The 14,073-nt window shown below is 41.5% G+C and overlaps 1 protein-coding gene across 2 annotated transcripts in view; it reads right to left on the reverse strand.

The window, feature by feature from the left end:
* Positions 1-10,382, reverse strand: part of LOC106565146 (mucin-3A) — an 89,383-nt gene extending 79,001 nt beyond the window's left edge. Inside the window, exons 1-4 of one of the 2 annotated variants that reach the window (XM_045692017.1) lie at positions 10,128-10,382; positions 9,756-9,782; positions 7,263-7,547; positions 6,711-6,992 (exon numbers count right to left, since the gene is read on the reverse strand). In XM_045692017.1, the coding sequence (XP_045547973.1) occupies positions 6,711-6,992; positions 7,263-7,547; positions 9,756-9,782; positions 10,128-10,185 (652 nt within the window). In that variant the 5' untranslated portion in view covers positions 10,186-10,382. The remainder of the gene's footprint in view (positions 1-6,710; positions 6,993-7,262; positions 7,548-9,755; positions 9,783-10,127) is intronic. The other variant, XM_045692016.1, reaches the window with a different exon arrangement.
* Positions 10,383-14,073: the final 3,691 nt, after the last annotated feature.

Raw genomic sequence — 14,073 nt, forward strand, 5'->3', positions numbered from 1 at the left:
TATGCCATGTTCATTTGATATCTGAGTGAGAGTGACTAACAAAATCAATTGGGGCCCCCTGTAGGTCAGGCCCCTGGGCAGTAATTCGCCCATTACTACAAGGCTTAGATTGCTAGGCAAGTTGGTCTCGCCAGCTATCTATAAAATGTTAGCTGATATGGGCTAATTGAGTGACTGTCTATGACTGACATAACAAGAGGAAAATTGCTGATGCGGAACCACATTTCGAAACTGCACGTTGTGTATGCTACTATCCTAAGTAACAGTATGTTGAGACCCCGACTGACTTCCCAACTTTTTTTGGGGGGAGGGGGGGCCTTTAGCGGCCGCTTATTTCACTTATGAATAGAAACGGCACTGCAGTAGATGATTTAGATACTTATTTACAGTAACATGATGTTTGATAAATAAAGGACATACTGCAAGAAAAAGTATTTCTGTGAGACACACATACACACATACACACACATACATAGCTACAGAAAGCCAGTGGTGTAGTGTCAGTGTGTCTGCAGAAGACTGTACAACCCATCCGGCTGGGCTGAGGTTGCTGGTCTGTCGAGGATTGGGCTGTATACGCGGTACATATCAGACTAGAGAAAAGAAACAGTTTAACTTCAGTCCTTTGATTCTACAGTACTGTAAATGTAATGTCATGTAAAAGGATGTAACATCAATCTAAAACTAAGAGTCGTTCACAATCACCAAACACAGTGGGTGATTCTGAACTTACATTCTCATTTTCAGATGACTTTCCATTTTCTTCAAAAGGACCTGTAGGGAGCCTGAGTGAGTGTTTGTGTGTGTGTGCACGTGTGGGTGTGGTTGTGTGTGTTACTTTGCTGTGCTTAATGTCACTTCTCCTGACTCATACCATCCTGCAGATTTACAGCTCTGTTCTCATGCTTTCAAGATACTCTAACACATTATCTTATGTATAATTTATATACATACATGCTTACTGATATGACTACATCAGACCAAAATCCAAGCCTAAACAACTTTGAGTCCTATAAAAAGCCCCACATGTTATGAATCTTTGGGATAGAGTTAAATAGACAAACCTGATAGTATAGATTTGGATGATACATAAGGGATCAGGCTGTAGATCCCTGCATCTTCATTTGCAGATACCTGCACAGGACCTGCATCTCACAGAGAGCGACAAAGCCATAAGTTAGAGGTTGTGTGTGTGGGGGTGTCATGACGTTGGCCTCTTTGGGTACAGGAAGGACAGTTGACCCCCTCCCCTTTGTACCATCACCCAACTTACCTTCCCCCCAACCCAGGGTTGTAAAAAACCCTCTGAGGAGAATCTCCTACCCCATGTTTCATAGAGAGACAAAGGAAATTCTTCCAACTCATAGAATTGAAGAATCCAGCTACGAACTGATCCGCTGGTACCATTTTGTGATACTCAGAAGAGACAATATAGCCATATTACCATAAAACTGTTTATATAATAGACTCAGTTTAAGACTTGCCTCATATGGGTGTATGGAATGTATTGATAAGGATAAAGCCTTTGTAAGACATTGAGATGCTATGTACTGATGTAATGTGATAGAATTGTATTTCTGTAACCAACTCTAACTCAGTCATAGGCACGCCCCAGGGACATATACAGGACCAGGCGTCATTTGACCAGCCTGTTCGATGTGCACTATAAAACACTCCCTGATTTACATTTCTCCAGACCAGGCCTACACTCCGTTGGCACATAGGTTCTACCTTCCAATTCCTCTACTGAAAGTGAACCATACCACGTGGTTAACTTTTAGACTATTGATACCGACAGAATAAGAACAAGTCTTTGATATTAATTATTAGTCTGCAGCTAAGTAAATTATATCATCGAACGCGAAGACCAACGAAACCACCATTCTATGACGACATTAATGAATGTCGCTCTGAAAGATCCATTCTAACCGAGAGAGAGAGAGAGAGAACGCGGACAAAACTCCCCAACAGAACTACTCTCCAACAAGAATCAGAACGACACACTGAGCGTAAATATATATATTGATTGCAATTGTTCCCGAATGAGTGAGCCTTCAATTGTTAATGAACTCTGTGTAAACTTCTCAGCTGACCATTTACGACCCATTGTTCAACAGGCCGACCAGCCTGTTTAGCCCACAAGGGCACATTCCGATACCAATCCTTTGTTGACGATAATTACTGTTTGTATGTTTTTCTGTTAATTACTTAGTGTAGTAAATAAATGATTTTAAGACAATTGATGTATGGATGATTTTAGTAAAGACTGGGTTCGTGCAGATACAATTTACGACGTTTTGGAATGAGACTGGACTAGAGGTAAATACACCATTTAAACTTAGAAGATAATCGACCTATACTATAATAGAATATAATATTATAGTAAAGGAAAGTTATATTAGGAAAATTATAGCTTTGTAATCTGAATATTCTCCTTGGTGCCCCGACCTCCTAGTTAATTACAATTAAACGATTAATCAGTTTAATCGCGTGATAATAATTACAGGGAGCTAATTGATAAACATATCTTCAGTTTAATGGTACCCCCAAAGACACGACGGGGGGGGGTCAGAAGAAGTGAAAATAACAGGGCTTGATGTCACTTCATTCTTCTCCTCCTGACTCAAACCACCCTGGAGACCTACAGCTCTGTTCTCATACTCTTAAGATGCTTTGACTAATACATTTTAAGTTAGTATGGTTGGCATTGAGTGACCAAGTGTTATTGTGCTGAGGGTCCAATATTCACGTCCCAGGTCAGGATGAAACTCACCTGAGGACAAAAACGTGGACGGTACAAAGGTGATGACAGAATACATCCCAGCATCCCTTGAATCCAACATGGCTGCACTGCTCACAGCTCCCATCACCAAATCATCTAGAACAGAAACTAAATTAAAATGTAATTACAATTTGTGTTTGTACATGCATGTGTGTAGTTGTGTTAGTAGTGTGTGCAGTGTTTGATGTATTTTGTTTGGAACATACATTGGCTGTGATCATCCTGTCTGGTTGTAGGTCTGTACAACATAAAAGTATAAGAAGGTGGTAGAACATCTCATCATGGACAATACAGAACTAAAGGTTGATACAATCTGCATCATATTCACAAGGGGAATCTTACCTCTGGGAATTGTTCTTCTCTGAAAAACAAATTAGGCCATATCATTATTGTTATTTTGAATATAGCCTACCCTATACAATATGACCAAAAGGAGTTGCTAGATTAAACCATGCCAAAGGCAATTACATTAATATGACAAAGGAAAATGTTTGCAAATTATTTGTTATGCAGAATCAGAAATACTCTCTGGTCCTCCTGCAGAGACAGACAGCTGTCAATCCCATCAGGAACACGCCCACTCCAGAAGCCATACACACTGCTGTCTGCCATAATTGCACCGCTGTTTGGTGACATGATGACATCAGAAGAGGTCATTAGCTCTTAATCCAAATGTAAATACTTCAAGGATAGACAGGTGTTAGAATACCACATTATTATTAGCCTGAGTAAATGTTTCCGTTTTCATATATGTGAGAAAAGACAGCTAGTCAGCTAAACATTTTACACTTACATTTGAGTCTGTGAAGGGAAATGTTATGTTTGTGCTTTTCTAATAACCATTTCGACTGGGTTCATGCAAATGACTGATTGATCGTGCCTGGGAGGAATCCTCACTGTCAGTATAAGCAATTTGGCAGTATGCCCAGAACATTGTTTTGAGAACCGAAAGGGGTTTCTCAGTTTCAAGGGCTCAGCTTGAAGAGAAGACCAACACACCTGATGCAGGATTCACTGCTGTGCTGGGGGCTAAAGGAGAGGTCAAACCTGGTGAGAAGAGAAATTTACTTTTTCGGTAAGAAGATCTGTCTTACCGAAAAAGGTTATAACCAGAAAGGTTAACATCAGTTTTCAAAACACTCTTTCTTAACCACGTCTCAGTAATGACCAACACATCTGGATTGGAGCTGTGAATCCACACTTTCAATTTATACATTTTAGGTAAAAAGCTTCTAGAGTTAATGTGCAGAAAACCCAGGCTTTTACGAGAGCAGAAATCAGTGAAGCAGATATCAGAGCACAAGTTAGAATTGGGGCTAGCAACTGTAGATGGGGCAGAGTGTACATGCACATTTCCAGATATCATCAACAGTAATACAATCAGGGCACTGCATAGGACAGGGAGAGCTCTGCAGTGCTGAATTATGGCATCTGAATGTGCATCAGATGGCAACAAGATCATATTGTACAGCAATTTCATCAGGTAACATGAATATAAAGCTGGCGAGAGGTGGTTTCGAATAGGATGGGAGGCCAAAAGTCTTTGTAACCAATAGAGAGTCAACAGGGAAGTACACGAGGAGACTACACAGGGAGTACACGAGGGGACTCAACACGCACAGCTGGCTCACATTCCCTAGTCTGATACTAAATGTATATTACCCTCTGTTTCCCCCATGTCTGTGTGTGGAATTGTTCTTTGTGTAGGGTGTTACGCTACAGGCTGGCTTGCCCTAGGTTTGTTTGTTTTGTTTAATCCGGTTCACGTTACCGTGGTTGTGCTTTGTGCTGCCTCGCCTGTGCCTTTGGGCCAGGGTGTATATAAAAGTTCCCCTGTTATCACCCATCTCTGCTCTCCTGCGCCTGACTTCCCGGCAACCAGTCACTCACCCCGTTACAACAGCTTCCTAGAATGAAGTCACCATGTTATCTAACAGCAGTAGCCTAACAGAGCATAGATACGATCTAAACACTCCACTAGATGAACACAGACATTCTATTACTTGTGCTGATGATCCCAGACATTGGTGTTGAGGCTGGTGTCATATCTACAGAACAGCCTAATTATCTAACAGAACAGCTTCATTTACACATGAACACAACTATTCTTATTGCTGAAACGTGCTTTGCTTTAAAATAACAGCAGCGCCACTATAAAAGCACAAATGTGTGGCCTACCTGCTGTAGAAGGTGTCTGTACAGTTGTTGGATCACTGATGTGAACTCCCACCAGATCTGAAATCATTTGGGATTGAAATGTGGTATTTAGTTTGTTGGTCAGAATGAATATAGTCATACTAAGAAGATGCTAAAATCAAAGTGAGTCAGATCATGAAGACCTGCAGCCCTGATAGATTTGTTTAGATAATGACTCACCTGTAAAGCTGTACCCATCAGAGACTCCTTTTTGCATCACTCTATTTGAATGTAATGTATATGTGACAAGTGACACTGACTCTTACTAAACTAGAGCCTGCTATTCTCTTTATATTACATATCAGCATGTCTTATTTGATATCATGCCTATTTATGAGTGCCATTTAATCATGTGTGCTGTGTGTTTACAACGATTGCCTTTCACTTAATTCCTTACATTCTGACGTGTGAAATCAAATTGAATCGCATGGACTATTTTGCTTGCTTGTATGGTGTGCTGTGATTCCACAGATTAGCATGGACTAAAGTGACATTGAAACAGCTGTTGCCAATTCTCTATCACCTCCTCCTTCCCCAAACAACTGCTAAACACGCCCCAGAACTAGAGTTAAAAGGAGCTGAACCAGGGACCTCTCAACTGACTCCCTGCACCTCTCCGCTGGTCCCCTGCTGTAGGAAAGACACAAATCACAACGCTCTCTACAGCACTACTAAAGGAAAGTGCTTGTTTCAAACGTGTGAGTGTGACAGTCAGTCCCCAATTGTTGGCCAGTACATCCTCTAATTGTATGTTTTCTGTCCCCCACGACTACAGACACGGGGGACACGCCTGACGCAGCTGAGAGGCTACACCCAACTCTACCACGCAGCCAGGCCAGTGAGGAGCGAGGGACAGAAGGTGACCTGCCGTTGAACACCAAACCAGCATCGACTACCAGACCAGCCATCAACTAACGATCCCTGCTCGGGAGGAAGAGCCGAACCCTGTTCGGGTAGAGCCAAACTGATCCTGCTCGGGTAGAACAGAACGAACAAACCCTGCTCGGAAGGACCCGAATGAACATTGGCCACCGATCGCGAATTAACTTCTGTGTTAGTTTGGCCCGTTGCTTCTAGTTAGTCTACAGCCCCAAATCCCAGCCTATTTATACGTTTCTAATAGGGCCGTAGTGATACTGTGTATTTCTGTGTAAAGCTGAGTTTATAAAGAACCTTTGATTGTACTTTGGCCTGTCTCTGTGGTTGTTTTCCGTGGGAATAGTAAGCGAAACAGAACCACTTTGCATCGATGGAAAGTGAGTTTCTACTGTGTAAAAACATCTCAGTTTGATCTCAGCAGATGAACTTTGACCTGACCACGAGAGCAGCTCAGCCCCGTGAGTGACTTCGTACAGGGTGAGGGTTTAGGATCTCTCCCCTCTGTGTAGAAGTAACACTGAGACACAGAGACAGATGGAGGAGTCTGACAGCTCAGCTGAACTGAGTCTCTCTCTCTGATGACTGTAGAACGGCCAGCCTGGGAGGAGGTGTGTCTCTTTGAAAGTTGCATTTAAAAACATTACAGCTAATCCATACATACTAACAGTATGGTAGATCCATTAATAAAATGTTCAACTATGTCAGCATTTATGTTTGTACAAAGTACAGTAAATCCTATCATTATGTCAAATGAAGACGTTTAGGAAATACGACAGAAGATCTCATTTTCAGAACGAGCATAATTAATACGGTATAACAGTGAAGTGTATCATTTTATAAACCACCTACTTACCCTGAACAGTGACTGAGACAGGGTTACTTAAAGGAGATGTGTGAGACCTCCCTACAGCATAGTAACATTTCACTTTGACCACAGCTGGAAATGTTGGACCTGCCCTCTTCAGCAGCTCAGTTCCTGTTATTGTCTGCGTACACAATGACCTTGGAAAATTCTTCCCCACCTCTATGTAGAAGTAACAGTTAGACACATGGCGAGATGGAGGAGTCTCACAACTCAGCTGAACTGATTCTGTCTCTCTGATGACTGTAGAACTCACTGTCAGCTGAGGAATGTCTGAGAATAGGGGAATATAGCATTTAGCATTTTGTGGTTTTGAGAAATGTACTGATAGCCTAGTCCCTCCTTGTTACTTCACACTTAAGGATCTTGAGTCCATTACCTCATGCAGCGACAGTATGGGAAGTTAAGGAGATATAATACATTCCTTGAATGCTTCATGTAATAGTTTATGACAACAAACAGTATGATAACATATCACAAGAGGAACATGGTAATGATGGCACACCAGTACATTGTTTACAACCATTAAAATAGTCTTCTTACCCTGAATTGTGACTGTTGAAGGCTCACTGTATATGGATCTAAACTGTGAACCTGTAGCACTGTACTGACATTGTATTTTGACCTCAGCTGGTGAACTCTGACCTGTCCACCTCACCAGTAGTGTTCCTGTGAGTGTCTGTTGACAGGGTGATGGTAGGGTGAATTCCACTTGCCCTTCCATTTTGAAGTAACACTCAGAGACAGATGGAGTCTGACAGTTCAGCTGAACTGAGTCTCTCTCTTTGATGACTGCAGGAATCACTGTCAGACTGGGCTGAGGAAGATCTGTGACAGAGGGATGATGGAGTGTATTTTTAATTGAATTATAAATTCATTTTCAATGTTTAACTACTCATACAGATAATGTACCACTTAATATTATATGAGTTTGAAAGAGAAAACAATTAAGACACTGTTGTCTATTTAACAATAAACAATGAGAACCTGTGGCAGGAACAGCCCTTAGGAGGGAGTTATCACACAATAATCCTCGGCTTCGATGGGCATTTTGCTTTTGTAAAACGGTTGCCAACATTTAAACAAAAGATTAAGAACATGTCTTTCATTAAAGACGTATTATTGTTCTGAGTAAATGTGTTTTATTTTCATCCTTCCACCAGGACATATGCTCATTGTGGAACGTTGCTATATGGGCACAGCGAAACAACGGAAGTGATGGATTTTGTTCTGACCAGAACTGTCCCAGAGCTTGTGGAGGTGTGTCTGCGCTTTACCAGCATCATACATATCGGTGAATCGCTGTGACATATGAAATACAAGTGATAGTGTAATCAATCTGTAATAACTACGTAAAAAGGTAACGAACGTGTTAAATGATTGTGACGTGCAGTCATATCCAGGTCCTGATTGGTCAACAAGCTTATTTTACGCTTCAAATAGTGTTATTTGACACATCAAACAGTGTTATTTCTCGTGTATCTTTTTTGAAATGCGAAGACCCAAATGGCATTCCATACATTCCAGTGCACGACACACTGACATCACGTACAGATGCGCGTGACTCTTGGCTGCAGTAAGAAAGCCACGCCATCTGCTCCCATTCAACATAGCCTAGATTTACGTTTTTATTACTTCTAAACAAAATAACCTTTTGGGGGCTCTCCTACGCTAACAATGATGTTTTGATTCTTGCTTGAACAGCCACTAAGATTATATTTGGTCATGATCTTTGGATGCAGCAAGTTGTTAGCTAGAATGCTAAACACTCACTGACATAGCCATAGGCTGTAGCAAATGATAGCCAAAGAGCCATTTTACTGGTTGAAGTTGAAGTTATTTTTAAGTATAATGCAGTTGATTTGCAATGATGACAAACATTATATTAAGCAGGACATTCATACGAGCCTTAAACTCCAATTATAATCCAAAAGTAGTGTGAAATGGACTCATATGCAACATGTAAATAGAGGCTTTTGTTTGTGCTGTCACCACAGTGGATTGAGCAGTCAAATGGAATAGTGAATAGACTATTTTTTGTGTTTGTAAACGTTGCCGCACGAGGGCGATGCGTGCAACGTTTGCAAACACAAAAAATGGTCTATTCACTATTCCATTTGACTGCTCAGTCCACTATCTCATCAGCACAGCCAGGCAATTTATAAACCTGATCTCCACTGTAAAAAGCATTTAGATATTATATCCCATTTATTGTAGACTAGCATTTGGTTTTCAACAGCGGAGATTTGCATTAACCTTGCTGTCTGTCTCTGATATTTGCAACATTGTTTCAATATTGAAATTCGATCATCTCCTGCTGTCACATAGTAATGAACGAATGTGTCGGGATGAGACAGTCTGGCAGGTTTTCTAAGCCAGTCAAAATCATGAATCAGTATCATTTTTATGGATATATTCAAAGAAATGCCAATAGAAAAACACAAAATGCAGCAAGTTTACTGTCATTCCAGCTTCAGTTTAAAGTGATTATGTTAACTGTGTACTGTAGTTGGCTAGCTCCTCTGAACAGTGTCCTGGAGAGAGAGCACCTTTTCTATGCCAGGCGAAATCTCGCATCGAGTCATTAGCTCATTGTTATGGATGTATCCCCCCCAAAATCTGTAGAAAACAGATTAAACAAATGCAAATACAGCTTCTTTGCTGTTATTCTGGCTGCACTGTTTGACGTGACTGTGTTAGCCGAAGTTGCCTAGCTAGCAAGCTAGGGATAAGAACATTGACAGTCATCCTGGCAACGGAACATTTAGAATGATCCACCAGCTGGCTTGGGTACCAACCCTAGATTTGTGTCGGGACTACACGGAGTATACCAAACAGTCGGGGCATGGATTTTACAAAGTGTCGAAAGCATTCCATGGGGATGCTGACCAATGTTGACTCCGATGAATTCATCAAAATAACGTTTTTATTGAAAATATTTCAATCACTATTTCAATATTTTGCTAACCCGTTGTTTTGTCTGGTAGCCTAAAATGTTCCATAATGCAGCTTTAAATTCATAATAATGCTACTGACCTTTGGCTTTGAGGTACTGGAAGGTATCTAGACATAACAAAATGGGTCATTATCATGCTCTTTTAGCCATTATGAAAAATAAGAAAACATGAGATGGGAACACTTTACACAAGCTGGCGAAGCAGAATAGCCTGGAATGCATTCACAGCCATGTTATCAAGCAGTGGTCATTCTTATCTGAACAAAATGTACAATAATGACAGAGAAATATAAATTAATAGGATGATCAATGGAATAAGACACACTTATTATAACCATAATATGTTGAAATATTAAGAGTTCCTAAAGTAAAAGACTAAAAGAGGGGAAAGAAGAATGGAATATCCTGTAGCACAAACAGATGATGGAACTTGGAACGGAAAAATAACTCACCGAAAAGGAGGATGAGCAAAAACAGACGACCAGCCATATCAGGGATGAACAAGGTCATTATTTAGACAGCTACATACATACTGTTAGTCTGACTTCACAGAAGATGGTGGCTGTGACTGGGACAAAGAATAAATGTTTCAATAGAAAAGTAGATGTGGTGCTTGTTCACAGGAAAACCACATGTCTCATATGACAACTGTGGGCTAATGTCATGTTGCAGAGGACAAGGAGGCTGAACATTCAGAATCATTTATCGGTCATTATTTTTAAGTTCTCAAGCTATCTATCTTTAGCAGATGTTATTTTGTATCATTATTGCCGACAATTCGATTTTTAAAACCAAACTAACTTGTCTGTATGAGAAAAATATTTATCTTCTACTTTCATATTTAATTTATGTTTGGTGAGTCATGTTTAATAATATGCCAGAGCAGTGAAGCTAAACTGATAAACGCAGTAAAGGAAAGGATGGAAGGAAGGAAGGAAGGAACGGAGGAGAGAAGAAGAAGCGAGTTCACACTACTCGGACTGATCAGTTTACCTTGAATGCTCTAACTGGTACCTAAATATCAGCGCCTGTTCATGTAAACCTCGTGCGTTGTGGCGGTGTTGCTTGAAGTGCATAACATTGAACGTGTGTAGTCTGAGAATGCAGTTGCTGTTTTTAAACTAACGTTTTTATATAGCCTAACTTTGAGATTAACCGTTTGATCATGCCTCCTAAAAAAAAAGCAGCAGCCGCCGAAGAAGTAACTTCATCTTCTGACGTGCCCATAAATATGAAAAAGTGTCGGGAAAAGATAAATCAGGTTTGTAAAACCATGTGCGGTTTAGGCCAATTTGAGTAGCCTAATTTTATGGCTATTTGGTTAGATTACGGTTGATACATTTGTCAATTTCATTGTTAGAATCCAGCAAAGCACCTGCTGTGGCACGGAAACACCCTCTTCATCCACGTACGATGGTGATGGTTAATGAAGCGCTGAAGGATTTGGACTCTCGAAAGCGGGTCTAATCGCAGGCCATTCACGGCTACATAACAGAGAAATATCCATCTGGGGTCCTGGGGAGAGGAGTCATCCAAGATGGCGTAGCAGTCGGACGTGTGTTTGTCTTATCCCATGTAAACAGTTGGTCTCATCGTTTTTTTGAATATATTTTAATCTCACTTTCCACCTACGATCTAAATATACTTTCCTGCAACCCGCCCCACCCAATGTGGTACGGATCTGCTATTTCTATACTTTATAACTGGAACCTTCATCAGAAGCTAACCAGCTAACTAGCTACTAGCTAGTAGTCACTGTTAGCCACGGCTAACCGTCTTCACCTTTAGCTCGGTCACCAGCCAGCTTTAGCTCGGTCAATACCTGCCAGTCTGCACAGCGCAATATCGGACTGCTTTTCTCCACCACATCACCGGATTCCTGCCGCAAGCTCTGGGCCAATACACCGGATCATCGCAGCTAGCTTGCTGCAATAGTGTGGCTACCGCTGGCTAATGCACCAGTTGGCCTTGAGCTAGCCTCGAGCCAGGCCCATCTCCCGGCTAGCCGAAGAGGTATACCCACTAATTCGTGGGCTACAATACCTCTTTTGCCAATTTGCCTGGACCCTTTATTGCCGACAGGGAGCCCCGCCGATCCATCACGACTGGTCTGCCGACGTAATTGTCCGATGTGGTTTCAACAGGCTTTCCGTTGCGTTGTCACCGAAGACCCATCTGCTATCCCCGGCCCGCTAGCTTTCTGAATGCCATGCCTCCCACTTGCCTAGCATAGTAGCGACTACCGAACGGCTCCCGGACTCACATATTGCTGATCATTGGATCCTATGATCACTCGGCTACACATGCCTCTCTCTAATGTCAATATGGCTTGTTTTCTGCTGTTTCGGTTAGTTATTGTTTTATGTCACTGTAGAGCCCCTAGTCCAGCTCAACATGCCTTAGATAGCTCTTTTGTCACACACCCCACACATAGGGTGACCTCATCTGGCTTAGCTGGTGTCTCCAGAGATGCAAGCTCTCCAATCGTTACACATGCCTAGGTTTACCCCCACTGTCCCCACATCCTACAATACCCTTGTCTGTACATTATGCCCTGAATCTATTCTGATGCCCGAGCCGTGTCTGAATTCTGGCTTAGGAAGGCCACCAAAAATTCTGAAATTTCCATCCCCAACTACAAGATTTTCCGTCGAGATAGAACTGCCAAAGGGGGCGGAGTTGCAATCTACTGCAGAGATCTGTCATACTATCCAGGTCTGCGCCCAAACAGTTCGAGCTTCTTCTTTTAAAAATCCACCTTTCCAAAAATAAGTATCTCACTGTTGCCTAACTATTGATCGTCAGTGGCTAAATATGTTCTCTGGTGTATTTTGAACATTGACAACAGGCTCCCTTGGTTGGATATAAAAAAAGTTATTTGTTTTTTGCCTCTTGGGCCCAGCCCCTGACTCACATAATTGACCAGTCACATTTAGTTATTATGCAGTTTATTTGTTCAGTTACCCAATCAAGGCAGGGCCCCCCATTTACCCACATGGGGACCATACCTCTCCTCCTTCAATCTGGTGATTAGCATAGTGGCAGCAGGAAGCTGTCTACACTCATTGATAGCGGGCTCCAGAATCCTCCTGTGGTTTGCGGTTGCAGTAAAAATATATACTACATATCTAATATGTACTGTATAATGTATGTATATATTTGTGACTTTTTTCAGCCTTCTGGGCCCAGGGGCTTCAGCCCCGGGAAGCCCCTTTGTTAAGCCGGCCCTGGACGTACCCCAACAACAGAATGGTGTGGGCATATACCTGTTATAAAAAATATTAAATCAAGTATACTGCTGATTGGCCAGCTCAGCCAATGACCCAACATGATATAATGTTTAATGAGGAAATGGCAAGCATTATCGAAACTGTCTGTTTTTGTTACAAGTTCAGATGTTTTTTTTTTGTGTTTTATTTCAAATTATGCTTTGGCTACAAATACTAGTATAGGATTAGTGATGGGGAAACAAAGCTTCCTGGAGCGTTGAGATTTTCCAGCTAATTGTCTGAAATAGGTCAAATTCTCAAGGCTTTGATCAAGTGCACACTAGTGGCACCTGCTGGTCTAAAGAATATAGAGCAGCCACATTATTATAGATTATGTCCCAAACCCCATAGAGTGTGTGCAGTGTAGCCTTTTAGTCTTCTACCAATCAGGTGGTTGTTCGAAGAAACGAAGCTTTGGACGTCAATGATCATGTGCTTCTGATAAAGTGATACGAGCATCAGCACACTGCGATTTCAACGCATGCCTCAGAGCTCAGGCATCAAACGTAACATCACTATACAGGATGAGTCCACAACATTATTTGGGTACGAATTAACAGAATATAAACTTTTTTTAAAGTGAGAACTCCACTGGACAGTTACTTCAAAGGCTACTTGTGGCAACTAGGCTTTGTTAACCCAAGTAATTAAATCAAGAAAAATGTGTTCCAAGGTGAATGGACTTTATTTTCTGAATGTGATAGTAGCTTTCCTGACAAATGAGCCAAACTTCATGGTACCAGTTCTGAATATAAAGTGGTGTGTTTATTAGATTAGTCAACATTATATGACAAACATATTGAACATGGGTTTGCGTTTTAATATAATGTAGCTCAATATGTGTTCACCCTCCCTTGACATCTTGCAGTCAGGGGTAGGGTGAAGGAGCCCAAGCCAAAGGCCACTGAGAACACTGATCCCAATGTGGAGAAGGCTGCCAAGGTTGGAGCCAAGAAGACTAAGAACAAGGAAGCCGGTAAACTGAATCCACTGATTTGATTGTGCTCATCACTCCTAGGATTAAGACATCACCCTATAATCTGCCCAATTGTATGGGATCATTGTTATTGAGCTACTCCCATTGCAATGGAGGACATTTAACATTGCTCATTCAATGACTTGTATGGGT

Source organism: Salmo salar, chromosome ssa12, assembly GCF_905237065.1.
Source record: "Salmo salar chromosome ssa12, Ssal_v3.1, whole genome shotgun sequence".
In the NCBI taxonomy this organism is placed as follows: Eukaryota; Metazoa; Chordata; class Actinopteri; order Salmoniformes; family Salmonidae; genus Salmo; species Salmo salar.